The sequence below is a fragment of the Cornus florida genome, unplaced genomic scaffold, assembly GCF_030987335.1.
Source record: "Cornus florida cultivar Cherokee Brave unplaced genomic scaffold, ASM3098733v1 CherokeeBrave_3.0.0_Hap2_Chr11, whole genome shotgun sequence".
Lineage (NCBI taxonomy): Eukaryota > Viridiplantae > Streptophyta > Magnoliopsida > Cornales > Cornaceae > Cornus > Cornus florida.
Window position 1 is genome coordinate 132705499 of NW_026775581.1, and position 20988 is coordinate 132726486.

The 20988-nt window shown below is 39.0% G+C and overlaps 1 protein-coding gene and 1 long non-coding RNA gene across 2 annotated transcripts; both read left to right on the top strand.

Moving 5' to 3' along the window:
- Window positions 1–1419: 1419 nt before the first annotated feature.
- LOC132285409 (transcription factor CYCLOIDEA-like) lies at window positions 1420–3262 on the top strand. Its single transcript, XM_059787593.1, has 2 exons — window positions 1420–2831; window positions 2921–3262. Exons 1-2 carry the CDS (start codon window positions 1778–1780, stop codon window positions 2986–2988), a joined length of 1122 nt encoding a protein of 373 aa, XP_059643576.1. The 5' UTR covers window positions 1420–1777; the 3' UTR covers window positions 2989–3262.
- A 6291-nt stretch (window positions 3263–9553) lies between these two features.
- On the top strand, window positions 9554–10046 carry LOC132283763 (uncharacterized). The gene is made up of 2 exons (XR_009472128.1): window positions 9554–9747; window positions 9846–10046. It is a non-coding gene; the product is annotated as an uncharacterized LOC132283763 (long non-coding RNA).
- Window positions 10047–20988: the final 10942 nt, after the last annotated feature.

Here is a 20988-nt window from a genome sequence, read left to right on the forward strand (position 1 = left end):
AGAATTCACCTATCAAAATTCTTTTTGATAGCATAACTTTTTTACAAGAGTTGAACATACCAATCCGAACTTAAACCCAATCCAAACGCGAATTTTAATATTATTTATATACTCCATCCATTTTAAAATAGGTGTCCACATATTTTGAGATGTAAGTAGTATATTTTTAAATATATCACATATAATATTCAAATTATGATCACATTTTTAATTCTAATTTTCTGTGTTAAATTTTAATTTATTACATGTTAATACTTTGAAAAATTAACTTTTTAAGAATTTGTTTTTAATTTTGTAAAAATTTGCATTAAAATTTTAAAACCTTTCTAATATTAAACTAACTCAAGCTCATATTAAATTCTAATCCGAATTAAACTAACTTTCTAACCTGAAATCTTAACTTGAGTTACAAATCTGAATTTAAAAATTTAAAGATAAATTGTGCTCGGATTAAATAATTAGAATTGGAGGTCAAATTGAACTTTCATATATCGGATTAGTTAAAAACCCTAATTAAAAGTTGACCAAACATATGTTATAAAGTAATTGATATGTGCATTATATACACTTTCATATATCTTTCTCACAGTATATATATATATATATCGCAAATATGAGAAAAACATAGGGAGATCTTATTTGTGCACCACAATTTTCCTCCAGTGGTATATCTCTTTTCCCTTTAATAATTAAAATGACAAATTTGTCCTCCCTCTCTTCTTACTGCAACTATTTTTAAAAATAATATTTGCAGTACACATTTTGTTCATCATTTACATTCCAATTGAACCCTTTTTTTTTTAAAAAAAATAAAATAAAATAAAAAACCATAAAACAAAGTTATTCCTCAAAAGTGAACCAAAGGGGTATTTTTTGCAATAGCTGCAGAGTTTTAATTTAAAAAAAAAATAAAAAAAAATAAAAAACCATAAAACAAAGTTATTCCTCAAAAGTGAACCAAAGGGGTATTTTTTGCAATAGCTGCAGAGTTTTAATTTACGTTAGAATAACAATTATGTCACTCTCTAAAACAAAGTGAAGAAAATGGAATGAAAATATAATTTCTCAATAATGAGTTAAAATATCATTTCCCATCATTATTAATTATCATTCATGCTTTTGTCGCAGAGGATTGGGTGAGAGAGATGAGAGATGTGGTGGGGTTTATCTTTTAGAAGAAAGGGACAGTTGATGGCCACCCGAAGTCCACAACGAGCAATGGCTTCCATTGCACAGCTCAACTCGTTTGTCGTTTTCCTAGGGTTTATTCACAGACATACCAGGCCACGTGTAGCCATTTTCACGGCTTTTACAAAAACCTAAATGCTCTAGCGTTAACGCCTCTTCTCTGCACCATATATACTGATAGATGAAGAAGAATACCTAAAAACTTAAAACCAATTTGTGCTCTCTCTCTTTCTCTATATATATTTTATGATTCTCTTTGTATTTGTGGGTTAATATTCATTTTTTGATCAATGCCGGTCTATACCTGTATATACACTTATACATTATACAGTGGCTTGCCATCAATCTCCATTAATCCTCTACACTACTCCTACTTGAATTGGGCGCAACTTTATATATATATAATATATATACATATATATCCGGTCATTCACCACTCTCTCTCCTCTTCCATAAAAACTGTTGCTAACTTTGTCCTCGATCTCTTCTTCCATTAACACTGTACGTAGCTAACTTTGCCCTAGATCGAGAAGAGATATAAGTGAGATTTGAACCCAATAAATGTTACCTTCAAATTAGCCATCAGAAAATGTTCTCTTCAACCAACGGTGCTAACCCTTTTCCTCATCTTCCTTCATCTTTCCACCTCTCTCCTCCTTCCCTCAACAGCCATGAAATGTTTCTTCACCACCACAATTACAAAGATCTGCTTTTGGGTCACTACTTGTCATCACCAGCCAATGCTCATCAAGTCCTAGATAGAACTCTTTTTAGCATGAATGGTTCAAACCAAGGTGTCAATAATGGACTAGATGATGGTCATGACCTCTATGCTCAATATTCCAACTCATTCCCAAGGAAGAAACCTGTGAAGAAAGACAGGCATAGCAAGATCAGTACCGCCAAAGGCCAGAGGGAACGGAGAGTCAGGTTGTCCATTGGGGTTGCTCGGAGGTTCTTCGACCTTCAAGACATGCTTGGTTTTGACAAGGCTAGTAAAACCCTTGATTGGCTTTTCGCCAAGTCCAAAACAGCCATTTCTGAGCTGGTGCACATGAATCACAGGATCAATGGTGGTTCCAAGAGCTCCTCCGTCGAATGCCTAGTAGTGTCGTCAAGAATCATTGAAGCTGCTGCTGCTGACAATGGAGACACAATACAGGGGATGATAGCTTCCAACAAGAAGCTGTTGAGACGGGATAAATCCGCACTTCGTGTGCTTTCAAGAGAGTCTAGAACAAAGGCAAGAGAAAGAGCAAGAAAAAGAACTAGCGAAAAGATGTGCACTAGATCAAGGGTTGATCAATCTGATGATAAAAAAATCTCCAATTCAAAACCCTCTATGTTGAAACAATTAGGTTCTCATAGAGACATCACAATATCTTCAATAAATCTGGATGCTGAAATTGAATGTAGTACTATGTCTCACCCACAAATAGTACTTAATCAATTAGCACCAAGAGATCAGGACATAATTGATGAATCTATTGTGATGAAGAGAAAGTTTGAGCCATCTTTGTTGTCTGATAATTATGAGCAAGACCTTTCAAACTATTCTTCAAATGTCGCGCAACGTTGGGACATTGGTACTACTATTGCACCCTCTAGCTTTCGTGTTATGGCCAGCATGAATCTATCCACAGGTATCATCCCAATTATGTACATAAGAACTTAGCTGAATTGATTCTTTGAACCATTTTATTATTTAATTTGTGTCACAATTAATTTGCAGAATTTCAAATCTATGGCAAACCCTGGGAGGTCTACAACAACCACAGTCAGCTCTACTATGGTACATGAACTCTAATAAATATATGTATTTTTAGTTCTTTTGAAGTTCCTTCAGATTGAAATTAATCTCTGAATAATTAAAAGTTGTATTATCTTCCCATGCTTATTATGTTTTCAGATCACCCATCAACTGCAGAGCAGTTGAACTGATCATGGGGAAGATATATGTATGTTTCTCTATTATTTATGTTTGTTAATTAATTTGTGCCTGAGTTTTATTTTTCTTCTTCTTTTTGGATACAATATATTTCTTACTACTATGGTTTCTGCTATATATTAGTACACTTACCTAAACATTAGAAAAACAAATTTGATGGTAGCAGTTGAGACTTGGCATGATGACCAGGATGATGAATCTTACTACAGATAGCCAAGCATGATTTATCTGTAATCAAATAACATATTTTAATTGAGAACAAAAGAAATTATGAGGACGTACCTTTATTCTCGGTATATTTAAACCTAGTGTTACTGGTAGTACTAATGTGTAAAGAGCACATCAAAAGGATATGAGGTAATATCCATGACTACATATAACCATTTGAACTCTCCATATATATCTTTAACATGGATTTTTGGTTGATTTGTAAATTAACCTAATTTACACGGCATCTAGGTGAATATTTAGATCATAGATTGTTTCTAAAACATTTATATCTCATTGTATCATAAGTAACAAGAGTTCCAGAAACAGCTTTTGTGAAATAAAATTATGACACCGCATTGGATGAAAATATATGATAGTATTAAAGTTCACTATAAAGCAGAAACGGGAATGGTATATTACTGAGTGTTCTTCCTTTACAACCTTATATACTTGTTGAATGTTATGGATATGAATCTTAAAAAAATTCATTTGATAAAAGAAGAAATGAAGCTAAATGAGGTTGATTTGAGTGAATGCATGTCACATTTAAATTTTGCATTATTGCAAGTATCATCTCAATTAATCAAAGATGTTGGGAGGAAAATGTCACTAGGTTACAAATAACACTCCCTATTATAGACATCGGACAAGGATCCCCTCCAGAAAAGAAGAGGTATTGGTGGGTGCGCAGCACCTCTCCTTTCATAAAGATGATCCTTATCCATAGACAACCTCCCTACCTTCTCAAATCTAAAATCTATGCAGTACTAGCTCCATAACTCCACATCAATCTGGAATATTCTATAACTTCAGTCATGTCATTCCGCCGGTCCAAGACATGGTAGATTTTCCATGCAACTTGACTAAGCGTGACACCATGCTTACAAAAATATGAATAAAAAAAATGCAACCCAATGAGTGCTCAGGCACATGACAATGGCCAGGATTTATCAGGAAAAAGAATATGGAGATTTATGAGTTAATATCTTAAGCAAAGAGTTTAAAGCTTAATATGTATTTTTTAGAAGCAACTAGGAGTTAATTCTTTGGGCTCACTATAAAATTTTGGTAAAAAAAATAAAATAAAGAAAAAATAAAATTTGGGGATTCTGCTATTGTTTGGGGTATAATAATATAAGGAAATAAATCTTTTAAAATGTGATAATATAAGAAAATATTTTTAATTTTTGGGATTCTGATATTGTTTGGGATCTAATAATTATAAGGAAATAAAAATTTTAAGAAAGTAACAATATATAAAGAATATATATATATATATATATATATATATATATATTTATATTTTGGATTATTGGTTTAGGGGACTAAGCCTTGATAATATCTGTTGAGTCCCCAATCAAGAGTGAAGGCTATAATGATAACTCTGATATAGATTGAGAACAATTATTTAATAATCTCGATCATTTCAAAAGCGGATGTTGAGAGAGAAAAATCTAAAATGTATCTTAGTCCTTTGCCATGCTAATTGATATTAAAAGTTTTAATTAGCACAGAAGTCTCATGTTAGATCTTATTTTTCCAAGGTGCAAAAGAGTATGCAAGTTTCAGAAAGAACTAAATTTATAAATTAAGGGACTATTAAGGTTCTCTTACCAGAAGCTTGTTATTCTGTTATATAACTTCATATACATTGCTTATATATGCTTGTTCTATGGTTACCTTTTTTCATTTGCATAAGAATAGGTTCCTGCCTCTCATAAATTAAATAGCTGATGATTCTTGTCTTCAATAGTGATCATCTAATAGCTTGTCATCTTTGACGAAAGAGTTGTGCTGCAGCTAGCTAGCTAACTTCAAATCCGGATGTGAAATATATTGGGTATATATAGCGGGTATGCAACACTACCCAACAACTTAGACTTTTGACTCAGAATGTAGGGGCCCGACCTGTACACAAATACAGTACTACATTGAGCTACATAACCTAAGTTTTGATCTTAGATTGTGGTTAAAGTAGTTTTTCTTTTCCTTTTGTGTATTTAATTTATTTTTAGGTAAAGAAAATACTTGTTTCATGATGAAATAGCCACCTTAAAACTAGGGGAAAAAATTTAGCCACCTTAAATCATTGTGGGAGCTGCTCCCACATAAAATAGTTTAGTATGTTTTGAGTCCTAATAAGTGTGAACTCCATGATTGAGACCTTGAAAATGCAAGATCTTTTTATCATCTGAATCCTTAGTATTAGAAAGCTTTTAATTTTGAAGTATTTATTACATTTGGCTTTCTTTTGTAATTATTGTTACCGTGCATATATGTAAGCTAGCCTCGAGTACTGCGTATGTGCCTAAGCATTTGGATGATTTTATATGATGCTTGAATTTTCAAAGAGCTGGAGTCAATATCCATTGGAAAAAATCTAGTGTGAATCTGCATCAAAGAGGTAAATCACATAAGGTAGGAGGATACAGGAAGTTTGTTGAATTAATGAGTAGATAGTTAAGTTCTCTGAGGCAAGTCCAGTTAGATTTATATTGAATACTCGATGCCCTCAATAATGATGATCGAGCTACTTAATTACAGAAACAGAGCTCCAATTTGGAGTGCGATGAGTTCGTGTTTTGGTGAAAAGAAATGATTATAGAAGAATTTGAATAGCGCGCTGTGTATAGACATGTCATTTTTCTAATGAGTAATGCTAGCTACTTGAAAGTGAAATTCAATGTAGGTAAAAGCAGAATAAGATATATTGTGATGTTGCTAGTTACAATACACAAAGTTTTGAGTATATATATATTTTGCTTAGAGAACACAGGTTTGCAAGAAATACATGGACATGTATGGTTACGCATTCAGCTGAGAATTGGAGAAGATCTGCTTTGAGTGGAATCTGACTTCACAGAGAGAAGTAGGAAGTCTCACACCCAAAACTTTGTACCCATCAATAGGACAGAAAGGAGTACTGCTGAGGTGGAAAACAAAAACTTTATTAATTAAAAATTTAAAACAGGTTTAGGTAGTTTTTTGGTAGAAGATATTTTTACTTGGATTCTCTGTGATTCCTAAAATCACCTGCTAATGTGCAGTGTACGTGGTATATGTTTCTCACTTATGATAAAGAACTGAATGAAATTTTCGTCAATATACCTGCATGATTTAGAGATTAATTCTGGCTTTTCATGTGTATCCATAAACTCAATCGAAGGAGAATTTCAGATTAGATACAGAGACCTACCAATGGCAATGGATACTAGACCAACATGATTAGCGCTTCATTTTAGTCTGATTATGAAAGATTGTGCGACATTTACATCTGTGTGTGTGGGTAAGGTGTGACATTCTTGAATAGGAGCATATTTTGGTTGGTTTTGATTGAATATATATATAATCCCAAGATGGGCTATTTAATTTAATTTCTACACCCTAAAGTGGTAGGGTTTAAGGATTATCTAAATTTCACTGTCTTTTGAGAAATCTGCTACCATGACACATGCTGCTCTGATGGACTTATGTCTGGTACACCTTTGGACATTACTTAAGCCATAATTAATAAATACTAATAAATACAGTTTGCCTAAACATCACTAAATATTGGAAGGAATTATTATTATTTTTTTTTATGCAAATAAATATTGGAAGGATTTCAAAATAAATTTGCAGGGTACTGTCTTTTTTTCTTTTATTTTTTAGTAGGTAAACCACACACATCCCCCTGCCCCATTGCATGTTCCATTTGGAATTTGAACCTTCACCTCTCATAAACACAGTTTGCTAGATCATGCATATATATATATATATATATATATATATATATATATATATATATTGGATACAAAGCTAGAGCATATGATACTTGGTTGATCTATATATATGCCACTTTCATGGTTGTGTTGATGAACAACTTTATCCTTACCTTGCAAAGAATTGTATCGATTTAAAATTTTAAAAAAAATAATAATTAAAAAAAATCCCATGCACAAATATAAGATTATTGAGAGAGAGAGCTAGAGAGAGGAAGTATGTGAATAAAATATGCAGTCTTCACAGGTAAATGCAGTACTGTGTTATCACTGGTTCCAAGTTTAAACTTTTATATGTCAGACTACCTCTCTCAAGAAAGTAAATTTTACAAGGAGGAGAAAGAATATATATATATATATATATATATATATATATATATTGCATCACTTACCTGCTGCTGCATGAACTGGAAGTCTGGAAATACTTTGACTTTAGCTCTCAACAAGGGAAAATGGCTGTCTTGAAACCATGTAAACATTGTAAAACCACATAATTTGAGAAATAGACACTGAAGAATGTCATACCCAAACATTCATATATCTGTTAAACAAAAAAGTACACGCGGAAAAAGGTTTTAGTTTTATAATTTTTTTTTCTTTTCTAATAATCATTTTTCTCAAAACCCAAACAAGACACGGGAAGTAAAAACGTGTCGATTGATGAATGGTCCATGCACGATCAATTCCCTTCAAAGTCATTGGAAAAGGTAATACAATGAGAGCAGTAGCTTAATGGTGAAAAGCTGCAACATTAATATTATTCACTGTACACTGCATGAAAAATAGTTAAGAAAAAGGGACAGGAGAGAGAGATGCATGAGATCATCAGCGAAATTACTACTGTAATATATATATATATGTGTGTGTGTGTGTTTGTGTGTGTGTAAATGGCAAGGCCAAGTAGGCATAGATTGATTTAACTAAAAAAAAAAAAAAGGTAGGCATAGATTGCCCTGCAGGAAGATGTTAGTTGGCCGACTTTCCGGAAAAAAAGATGTTAGTTGGCTGATAAATTGTTTGACCATTTGTAGGCCGGGTGCTTATACGTTACATTAAACAAAGGCTGTTGTCAAGTATCTCAGACTGCAGGCAGGCTTACTAATTGCGTGATGAAGTAGTTTAAAATGAGTACTGGGGCTCCTTTACTCCTTTATATATATATATATGGAGAAATCAATAAATCTTACAATCCCCTGTCAGTTTGTATATATATATTGTAAATACATTCACACCTATTTTGACAACTCTCCTAAAAGTAAAAAAGTTGTCGAGAATATGCAATTTTAATTAATTCAGAACTTTGTACAGTGCACTTCTCTTTTATGCAATTAATATGCATGTAATGTACCCACACCTCCACTTTTCTTGATCTTTCTGAGATTTGATATGTACTTATAGTCAAAATAACAAATCTAATCCTCCTTATTTTAAAGGATCTTCTGTGATGCATCTACCCAATAAATAAATTTCTAGGTGTGTAGTATCTAAATGAGGGTGACAAGATGACTCAGTTTAATCATCAGCAATTCAATTGACCTTAAATAGTGGTTACTTAGGGTCTATTTGACAACCCTATTTTGTGTTGTGTTGTAAGTTGATGGTGTATTATAACAAAACAAAACAACTCAACATGCAACACTTTTTTGTTACTCAATCATGCAATACCTTTTTAATTAGCAAACATGTTTTGATGTTATTGTTTCAAAAAAAATTGCAACAAATTTTTATTATCAAACACACTTCCTATCACAAATGAACATACTCCATGATAAATATATAATTTTACTTTTTTTAAATAAAAAAAAACAAAAATGCAAAACGATTTCCAAACTAACCCAAATTTTGCTTGGTTTGTTAGAAAGGAAAAAAATTGAATGAAATAGAGAGAAGAAAGAATGACTGAGAAATCCTTAATGAGGAGATTAAGTGTTTCCTCTTTTTGTTCGGTTGGATGGAAAATAATGGAAAAAAACTGACAATTTAATTTGATCTCTAGGATAAAAGGAAGAATAAATTTTTAAGTTATTTTTACCATTAAACCCACCACTAGTTTGTTAAATATTTATGATGGATGATGTAGTTATTTAAAACTTCTATAATAGGCTCAGTTATCTTCTTTCTTATCTTCTGCCCATATTTGGGATGAAAATTTGTGAAATATTATACTTTCTTTCCTTATATCATCATCTCTCTACCTAAAGAAGGAAATTTGTTCCCTCCTTTTTATTTTCCTTCCAGTTCTCTTCTTCTCTAGCCATTTGGGCTAAAAGAGGCCCATAATAAACCTTGCGATATCAAGTAGCGTATCCATTTCCGATTTCCATGTGTTGGTGGGTTTTACTTTATTAGGGCCCAAGGCCCAAAATTGTGACCAAATAAAACGACGACGTATTTGCTTCTTACTTGCTTTAAATTCGTCTTCTTTTCTTGTTTGGAAAGCCAAACGCATCGCCGCTATAAAGTTGAAGACAGAAGACAGTCCAACAGAGAGAAATCAAGAAGAGAGAGATAACAATGGAAACTCCAAAGACAATAGCGAACGAAATCGGAGGAGTCCGAAACGACGCACTTCGTTTTGGAATTCAAGGCGTCAAGAGTGAAATCGTTGAATCTCATCCCCTCCAATCTGCCTATCACTCTGTACTTTCTCTCTCTAAAACTCCTCTCTATATAGATGGGTATATATTTATGTATAGGTCGTCTAATTTGTATGCTTCTCTATATGCATTTTTGATTAGGCAAGGAAGACGCAGAAGGAGATGAAGAGAAGGATCCTCGCGAACACGTACGGGTCGGCTTTTCCGATGAAGATGGACCTGGATAGTCAAATTCTTTCTATGTATTAGTTTTGAGTCTCGTCGTTTTAATGTGTAACCAATTGGTCATCGTTTTGTTGTTTGATACGATTTAATTTCTTGCAAAATTAGAGAACCCACCTAGGACTTTGGCTTTGAATTAGGGGTTTTTTTTTTTCTTTTGGGGCTTTTATTCTCTGTGAACTGGGTAGTTAATGCTTTTGACCGGTTGCTGATAAAGTGTAGGAAAAGATGAAATTAGAACATTGAAAATCTGGGATTTCATAGTAATTGGGATTTCTGAAAACATAAAACAATTCAACTGATTCAAAAATTAGTTGGCATCTGTCATGAGGGCAATGAGCTTTCCTCTTATTAGTACATTTAGAGCACTAAGCTGGAGACACGCACCATAGCATGGTGTTGGGCACATTGTAACTTCCTTGAAAAAATTCATCAAAATGCATTAGTCATACTTGCTGGCCGAAGTTAAGGATAGTTTAGTGATTGCTCCAGCAAAACCTAGTCAAAGTAGAGAGGATAAATGTTTAACAAGCATGCATTACCTTTTTTTTTATTGAAATTTGATACATTGAATTGTCACAATATTCGTGCACTACCAAATTAAAATGGAGGTGCTCATAAATGCCTTACATTAGGTTGCCTTCATGATAGGGTTTTTGGTATGATTTTTTTTTTTTTTTTTTTGCCATTTTGTTTTCTTGGGAATTCGATGGGAGGTTTAAGTTTCAGTTGGAGGAAGGTAGCAACCCCTATCCATCAGCCTATTTTTGCACAATAGGAATATCCCAGGTTCCCTCTTTGTTGCATTAGCTTATTGGGTTTGCCACTTCTGTAATGTCAAGTAATAATGTTTACCTCAAATATTAGATATTTGAGAGAGTCATGACATGGAGTCCTGACTGTTTTGATGCGAGTGAGGGTTGGCGTCATAATGACGTCAGCCACACCACAGATGTCAAACAGTCAGATTAGTCTGACTATCGGACCACAAATCATTTTCTTATTTGAAGAAGCAAATAGATTAGTGGTTAATGTACTATTGTACTGAGGAAAAAATCAAGTTTTTGTTTGCAGTTTTAGTAGTTCTAATCATATATTCAATGTCATTTCATATGTGTGCATACAGGGAAGTGAATTTTGACGTGTAACCAAAATGAGCAAATAAAACATTGGGTTAACCAAATTTGATTTGGCATGTGTAAGTAGGCTTGTCAACGGATTGGATTTGATCCAAATCCAGTCTAAATCCAATCTAATAACTAGGATGTGGAATGAATATTTAATAATCCTTTAGTGATTTGAATTCGGTAATTTGTTAAAAGTTTAAACTTAAAAATCAGATATCAATAATGCTCAATCTAATCCGATAGTAATACGATCGACCAAATATAATATATAATACTCAAACACCAAATTACATCTCATAAGAAATTGGGTTAGTGCATTGAATATCTGATAAACAGCAAAATGGGATATGGATTCAATAACAGATAATCTGTCAGATTATTGGGTAGGATAGGATTACATATATTCCTTATCGGATTAAGACCATATATCAAGATTCAAGCCAAATCCGATCTGATTCTTCGACAGATCTATGTATAAGGACTCCAAAATAGATTTCTGACATTTTCTTTTTTGTGTAACTAGGAATAGATGCCGAGTTACTTAGTTTTGGCACCTGTAGGTGCAAAATTTCGCTCAACCAATAATGATTGAGAAAAATAAAACAAGTCACTCAAAAACAATAAAAATAAATAAGAACAGGGTATAGAGAAGCGTAGAATTGCTTAATCCTTTATTAGAGGTCTTAGCCTCTATTTATACACAAAAGATTGCAAAATTATGGTAGGACTCGCCTTACTTGTCCTCCACTTCTTTTTATATAACCATTTTTTTCTTATAGAGTTCTTTCCATTGTCGAATTTTCCATACATAGAACTTGCCTTGTATAGAACTTCCTATCAGAATTTTCCTTCTACAGTAAATCTTTCAAATGGTAGGACTTGTGCATTCTTGGGCTGAATATATTTTGATCCGGCTGGGCTTGAGTAACAGGCCGGATGTTAAATACCCATAAGCTGGGCTGATGACTTCTTGATTCGGCCTTGATGGAAGTTGGAGGACAAATAACAATGGTCTTGGGTTGTGAATACCCTCAACTTGGGCTTGAGCATGATGGGCCTTATATGTCCTTGGAATGTAGACATGGGTAGTGGTGACGTGTGCGCTTTTTATTGGAGGGAGTTTTTTTCCCTCCACACTTTGCCCCAAATTTCGTTTTTAATTGAGCGACGGCTCCTATTAAAGAGGGAATTGAAACCGGTTTTTTACTTTGATTCAGAAACGGTTCGAGGTCTTTCATTATTACTCCGACGTACAAGATTTTGCAAGAGTTACATTTGCCCTTGCTGCACTTCTGCGTTCTTCATTCCATCGCTTTGTCAGGTTAGTCTCGCATCTTTCTCTTCAATTTTTCCTTATGAGTACTTCATCTACTCCCGAACGTATAGACCTTGGGGATTCTGAATCCACACCTTCATCTTCCCCCGTTCGCATTAGGGTTCCCCCTCCTAGGGTTTCTACAGATCGCCCTTTGTCGAATCCATTAGGTACTTCCCCTCTTCCAACCGAGACATCTACCTCAGGCTCTGATTATGTTCTTAGTCATGACGAGAAGAAAGCAATCATCTCCATTCGCTGCATCAAGTTCTCTATTGCTTCGGTAATGGAAGAATTTGATATTCCTGAGGGAGTAGAAATTGCAGAATATCCCGAGGGTGCCGATTTTACCTCTGGCGAGGGAGTTGAGGAGGATGAGTTGCTTCTTTCGGTGGGGCATCTTAATGCCCTCCGATTCCCTCTTCATCCCTTCTATCATTTAGTGTTTAATAAGCTGGGTCTTACCCCCCTTCAAGTAAACCCTAATTTCTTTCGCATCCTTTCGGCACTGTTGGTGCGCCGGAAATTAGAGGCTCTAGATTTGACCCTTGCCGACCTTCTGCTTACTTACAATATATCTAAGCATGGGACCGAGCCTGGTCGCTTCTTTTTTACTTCTCCCCTTCATCAGAGGATATGCACGAACCTTCCTTCATCCGAAAAGAAATGGAAAGAAATGATGGTTATAGTTAAAGGAAAATGGTTCGTGTCCCAATCAGTTGCGCTTCCTATCCCGCGCAAGTTCGGGAAACTAGGTATAGAATATTTAACCTCCCTTCATACCAAGTGTTCTGGCTGTTTTCCTTGCCAAGTCTTAATGTTTCGACGTATTTATGAGTTTCTTGGTGTTTTTTCAACTACATTCCCATCCTCCGCAGCAAGGAACAGACTTTCTTTTCTTGAGGAACGAGTCTGGAGTGACCCCTCGCCTATCGAGGACCTGCTAACTTCTTCAAACCTCAAGGACATTGCCTCTAGTGCCGTTGCTGCAGACCTCATGGATCTGTCTCTACCATCCTTTGACAGTTTCCCCATGACTGAGGAGGAGATACGGAGGGCTGAGGCTTTAAAAAAGAAAGCCGAAGATGCCCAACCCTTGATCGTTATTAGATCAACTGAGGATGAGGTGGAGGTTGAGGAGCCACCAATGAAGAAATCTCGCCTCAACCCCTCATCCTCTGGCAAGGGCAAGGTCCCTTCTAAAAGTAGAGGAAAAAAGGCTGGAGAGGCCGAACCTGAAGATGAAGTCAGGGCCTTTGTTCTAGCTGAGACTGGGGCTCCTTAGACTCCTTCCTTCACCAGGGCTGATAAGTCAGTCCTGCACTCAGGGGATTCTGTGATTACAGACCCTTCAGCTGCACTGGCGATGGCTCGAGGAATGTGGCTCCCAAAGGACGAGGAAGCCATCAGCCAAATGGGGTTGGAGCAACTACTCCCCTCTGCCCCAGTCCGGGCCATAGAGGTTCGCATTGCTTCTTCAGAATTATGTTACTCTTGCTTGCTTGTGTTTCTATTTATGCTTATATTTGCTTCCCTGTTAAACAGAGTCTATACCACACCATGGCCCTCTGCGCCACTGCTGAAGCTTAATCCCTCTCCATCAAGAAGTTGGAAAAGGATCTTGACAATGCAGAGAAGAGAGCCACTACTGCCTCTACCAATCTGAAGATAGCTTCTGAAGCCAAGGATGCGTATAAGAGGCAGTTATCAGCCTCTGAGGCTAAGGTGGATTCTCTTCAGGCCGAGGTTCAACGCCTGACCGAGGCTCTTACTACTTGCTTCAAGGCGGGGAAGGAAATGCAGGGGCGCTACTCCTATCTGGCGCACCTGGCTAGTGCTAAAGCGTTCCGGTCTGGCTATAATCAGGGCCCAGGCCCTAAGACGATGGATTCGGACGCCTTTGACAAGTAGGTGGGGGTGCACTTCCCATACGATGAAGGGCCAGAGGCTTTGGAAGCTGAAATCCGCTTTGCCGAGATGGTGAAGGCACACCTGAAGGGTCCTCCTAGCTCCCCTGCTCCTACGGCTTCAACTCCTCCTACCTCAAGTCCTAATGTAGTGGATGCTTTTGAATCTACTCCCTTCGATCCGAAGAGGAAGTAGAACCATGTATTTTGTTTTTATGAACAGCCTGTTTTGGGATAATGAGTAATGAATATAACTTTTTGTTTTAGGCTTGCCTGACTTGTTTTTGCTGTATGCTCTTGATACTGTTCATATTTCTCTGATTGGTAATGTGTTTAAACACTAAACATTGTCTTTATGCTTCGGATTTATGCTATCCGTGAAAACGCAAGGATTGTGGGAAGAAGGAGATCCTTTTAACAGTTTAGTTGATATCGCAGGATGATTCATATGGACAATGATTTAACTGTTAAATGAACCCTCCTTGCCTTTTACTTGCCTGCAGTAGACGTATACACACTCTTTCCTTCTCGTGTGTTCCTGATGTGGAGTGGAGTATGATGAACTTACGATATATCCGCATCCATAGGGTATTAAACACTTGGAATCCGGAGGAAAGAGTTCTGATCCGGGTACCAGAGGTCTAAAGTGAATACTCCTCGGCACTGAGTGTGGAGGAATATTGCTGACTAGAACACTTAGGGTCCAGATCTGTCTCGGATACTTAGGATTCGAGGCGAATTATCCCTCGGCACTGAGTCGTGGAGGACTAGTGCTGAATAGGACACTTAGGGTCCGAAGCTGTCTCGGATACTTAGGATCCGAGGTGAATTATACATTCCCTGGCGTGGAGCCGGAGGGGGGTTTTGCCGAGCCGAACACTTAGGGTCCGAGGCGAGATTTTTGCCGAGCCGAACACTTAGGGTCCGAGGCGAGATTTTTGCCGAGCCGAACACTTAGGGTCCGAGGCGAGAGAAATACTCCCCGGCGCTGAGCTTGAGGGGAGGTTAAATGAATTACTCCCCGGCTCTGAGTCGGAGGGGAGGTTGTGCCGAACCGGACACTTAAGGTCCGAGGCGAATGAATTACTCCCCGGCACTGAGCCTGAGGGGAGGTTTGTCTTATATTTTTCCTTAAACCACTTATCATGAGGCCGAGGACTCAAAAATGATAGGAGGCCAAGAAAGCGAGTAACAGTGGCTGTGAAGTTTTCCATTTGTTGACTTTAGAGTCCTGCCTCCACTGATACTCCCTTCTTGGCAACCAAATGTTGTGGACCACGCATTTATGAACCACATTTCTTTTTTATTTCTATCCGATGTGGGACATAGACTAAATTTTGTCAAAAAGGTCGGTGTAAGGAATGCCTCTGGTATTGAGCTTGACAGCCTTAAATACCAGTGGGCCCTCCTTACACCGTGATTAACTATTTGAATATTTTCATATATAACAGAATGTGGCACATACATTCAAATCCATATATAACAGAATGTGGCACATACTTTTTTGTCGATGTGGGATAGAAAGGTTTAAGCACAGGCCATAACTCATGTTTTGTTAAAAATCAGACGAATGCCATGCATAGTATGGTCCCCCATTTTTATAAAAAGAAACAAAAATAGAGGAAAGTGGTACTGAACATAGAAGCAAAATAAAGAAAAGCTTGGCTGACTATGGACATACGCAGCTTTATTTGTGAAGAAGTTGTAGCAAAATGGACAAACTTAACTAATGAAAATACCTTTTCAGGTGTATTGCGTTCCAAGGACGCGCAATGGGACGTCCGCCAGCTTCGGCCAAACGATATGCTCCTTTCCCCACTACTTCGGTAACCCTGTAGGGTCCGGTCCAATTAGGTTCCAGTTTCTTTACATGAGCTGTCTCCTGCTTCAAAACCCAATCGCCTACCACAAAGCTCCTGAATCTGACGCGGTTGTTATAACTGTTACACACCTGCTGTTGGTATGCCGCGAGACGAATTGCTGCTGCATCTCTCCTTTCGTCCACCAAATCAAGGCTATGTTCGAGTTGTTGCTCATTGTTCCCCTCCAGTACCAAGGATGTCTGAAGGGTTGGGATTATGGACTCGGTAGGAATGACAGCTTCGGATCCATATGCAATAGCAAATGGGCTTTCTCCCGTGGGTCGTCTTGGAGTGGTTCGATTGGCCCAAAGCACTTGAGGGAGATTCTCGTACCACTTTGTCTTCAATTTCTCCAATTTTTTCTTTAAGCACCCGAATATCGTGCGATTAGTTATTTCAGCTTACCCATTGCCTTGTGGATGACTAACTGCAGCCAATTTTTGCAGGATTCCATGTTCGCTAAAGAATTTCCTTGTGCTTCTGTTATCGAGGTTCTTACCATTGTCCATTACGATGACTTTTGGTACCCCAAACCGGTAAATAATGTTGCTCCAAATGAAATGCTTTACTTCTTCGTGGGTGACGCTAGAGAAGGCTTCAGCTTCCACCCACTTGGTGAAGTAATCCGTAGCCAGAAGCACATGTTCCTTTTTTTCCATGGTTTTGGGTAATGGTCCTACTATATCAATCCCCTATTGGGCGAACGGCCATGGATTAGCCATGGCGTGCAAACCTTCGGCAGGTTGGTGCTTTATTGGACCATGGCGCTGACATTTGTCACATCGTCTTGAGTATTTCTCGGCATTCCGAGCCAAGTATGGCCAGAAATAACCTTGGGTTAGAATTTTGTGTGTGAGGGATCTTCCTCCGGAGTGGTTTCCACAATCTCCTTCATGAACTTGTTTTAGAATTGTGAGAGCCTCAGTAGGGGTTAAACACTTGAGATAGGGGTCGGAGAATGACCTTTGGTACAACTGGTTATTGATGATTGCGTACTTAGCCGCGGTAAGCCTAAGCTTCCTTGCCTCAGCTTTCTGATTCGGGAGAACCCCTTCCTTGAGGTAGGCCTCGATTGGATCAATCCAGCAGGGCTCGCGTGGTACTTCCGGGATCACCATCACCTCTTGCCGGGGATTAATGCTGGGTTCTTCGAGAACATCGATTGGAACAAGCTGAATCAACTCTTTATCTGAAGATGATGCGGCTACAGCCAATCGATCTGCTTCGGCATTTTCATCTCGTGGTACCTGATGGAACTCGATTTGATCGAACTCCCGGATAGCACTCTCTACAGCATCTTTGTACGACTTCATTCGTTCCTCCTTGGGAGAGTATTGCCCTGTCACTTGATTGATCACAAGCTGTGAGTCACTAAAAACTTTTAAACATCGTACCTGTAGCTGTTTAGCTAGCCGAAGTCCGGCGAGCATCGCCTCATACTCGGCCTCGTTATTAGTAGATGGAAAATCTAGCAAAATTGACTGCTGTAGCTTGGTACCTTTGGGTGTTGTGATGTCAATCCCGGCCCCTGCCCTTTTCCGGTTGGAAGAGCCATCAACCCGTAACTCCCAGTATGACTCTTGAAGTGTCGGTTCCTCAGGTTGATCTTCGTACTCTAGTAAGAAATCCGCTACCGACTGCCCCTTATGAGATACCTTCGGTGCATAGGTGATGTCAAAAGAGCTAAGTTCAATGGCCCATTTTGTAATTCGACCAAACAGGTCTGGTTTAGCTAGGATAGCCCGTATAGGGTGATTTGTAAGTACCACTATGCTGTGAGACTCGAAGTAATGTCGAAGTTTCCTCTTGGCATAAATTAACGCCAGGATTACCTTTTCTGTCTTGCTGTACCGTGTCTCGGCATCCGTCATCGTTTTGCTTGTGTAAAAGATTAGGTGCTGAACCTTGCCTCCTTCTTTGATCAACACTGCGCTTGTTGCTACAGCTGATACTGCCAGGTACAGGATGAGAGTGCCTCCGGGTGTTGGAGCAGAAAGGATTGGGGGTTTTGTCATGTAGCTTTTCAATTGATTGAGAGCTTCCTGCTGCTGAGGTCCCCACATATCTTTGTTTTTGGATCGAATAGCATCAAAGAAAGGTTTATACTTATCAGATAATCGGGATATGAACCGGCTGAGAGCCGCAATTCGGCCGGTTAGAACTTGCACTTCCCTGCGGGTTTTCGGCTCCTGGTTCTATATGAGTGCCTTTGCCTGAGCTGGGCTTACTTCTATTCCTCTTTTATTTACGACGTGCCCAAGGAACTGTCCTGACGAGATGGCGAAGGAGCACTTGGTGGGGTTCAGCTTTATATTGTATCTCTTGAGAGTATCAAATACCTCCTGGAGGTGCTTCGGGTGGTCCTCTTTCCGTATACTTTTGACCACCATATCATCGATATAGGCTTCAACTGTATTTCCCAGCAGATTATTGAAAATTTTATTGACAAGTCGCTGGTAGGTGGCTCCGGCATTCTTTAGACCGAAGGGCATCACTCTGTAGCAGTAAGTGCCCGTTTCTGTGATGAAAGCGGTTTTCTCCTCATCTTCAGGATTCATGGGAATCTGATTATAGCTGGAGTATGCATCGAGGAATGTGAGCCTTCCATAACCCGTCGTAGCATCCACCATTTGATCAATCTTGGGCAGAGGAAAGCTATCTTTTGGGCAAGCTTTGTTAAGGTTGGTATAATCTACGCATACCCTCCATTTCCCATTCTTCTTTTGAACGACTACTACATTTGAGAGCCATTGTGGGTATTGCACCTCTCGAATGAATCCTGCTTGTAATAGTTTATTTACTTCCTCGGCTATTATGCGATTCCGTTCAGGTGCGAACCGTCGGTGCCTCTGCTTGACTGGCCTGAACTCTGGGTTAACCCTCAGACTATGGCATGAGACTGTAGGATCGATCCCCACCATGTCCGAGTGATCGCAGGCAAAGATATCCGAATTGCACTGAATGACCCTGATCAATGCTTCCTTCTCTTCGGCTGTGCAAGATGAGCCAATGTAGGTGATCTTCTGAGGGTCTCCGAGGACTACCTCTATAGCTTCGAGGGATTCCTCGGTAGGTGCTTCAGCTTCGGCTTCTTCCTCTGCCTTGAGATACTTGGGCAGAGGATACTGTAACTGCTATTTGATTGCGTCTTTGGGATTCGCCTCTGACTGAGGTGATTTCGACGCTTTCTTTGCTTCATGTAGCGTTAGCATGTAACATTCTTTTGCAGCAACCTGGTCTCCCCAGAGGTCGATGACCTCCTTGCCATCCGGGGATAAACACCTCATTACTTGATGAAGTGTAGAGGGGACTCTGTTCATACGATGGATCCAACCTCTCCCCATAATGAGGTTATAAGATGGATGAATCTCTGTCACGACGAAGTTTTCCTTCAGAGTCCTCTTTGCTGCAGTAACGGATAGATCGATCATCCCAAGCGGATTCACCTTAGTACCATCAAATCCCATTAGGGGGCTGGAAGTTGGCCTGATGGACGATGGTGAAACCCCCAACTGATCAAAAGCTGTTTTTGTAATGATGTTGGCGCTACTTCCCGGATCTATCAGTACTTTCCTGATCATATAATTCGCTACCAGGAGGCTGATGACCAAGGGGTCCTCATGCGGGCGCTGGACTCTAGAAAAATCATTGTTACCGATTCCGTTCAGGTGCGAACCGTCGGTGCCTCTGCTTGACTGGCCTGAACTCTGGGTTAACCCTCAGACTATGGCATGAGACTGTAGGATCGATCCCCACCATGTCCGAGTGATCCCAGGCAAAGACATCCGAATTGCACTGAATGACCCTGATCAATGCTTCCTTCTCTTCGGCTGTGCAAGATGAGCCAATGTAGGTGATCTTCTGAGGGTCTCCGAGGACTACCTCTATAGCTTCGAGGGACTCCTCGGTAGGTGCTTCAGCTTCGGCTTCTTCCTCTGCCTTGAGATACTTGGGCAGAGGATACTGTAACTGCTATTTGATTGCGTCTTTGGAATTCGCCTCTGACTGAGGTGATTTCGACGCTTTCTTTGCTTCATGTAGCGTTAGCATATAACATTCTTTTGCAGCAACCTGGTCTCCCCAGAGGTCAATGACCTCCCTGCCATTCGGGGATAAACACCTCATTACTTGATGAAGTGTAGAGGGGACTCCGTTCATACGATGGATCCAACCTCTCCCCATAATGAGGTTATAAGATGGATGAATCTCTGTCACGACGAAGTTTTCCTTCAGAGTCCTCTTTGCTGCAGTAACGGATAGATCGATCACCCCAAACGGATTCACCTTAGTACCATCAAATCCCATTAGGGGGCTGGAAGTTGGCCTGATGGACGATGGTGAAACCCCCAACTGATCAAAAGCTGTTTTTGTAATGATGTTGGCGCTACTTCCCGGATCTATCAGCACTCTCCTGATCATATAATTCGCTACCAGGAGGCTGATGACCAAGGGGTCCTCATGCGGGCGCTGGACTCTAGAAAGATCATTGTTACCGAATCCAATGTTGATGCTGCCTGGTGCAACCGTGTTTACCGAAGACAATCTTCATAACTTATGAGCCTCTCTCAGCCTGGATCTGTACAACTCTTCAGACTCTTCATCATCCTCTGACCTTCCGTGTATAGCATGGATAACCTTTACCTGGCCGCCCTCTACCCGTCGAGGGTTAACCTCCCGAGGTTTTATGTGCTCCTTCGTGGCGAGATACTCCACCAATTCTCCTCTCGCTATCATGCTTTCTACCTGTCGCTGTAGGGACCTGCAATCATTGGTAGTATGCCCATAATCTCTATGGTAGGCACAATGTTTGCTTTTGTCCCTCTACTCCAAGGGTTGTTTCATGGGCTGAGG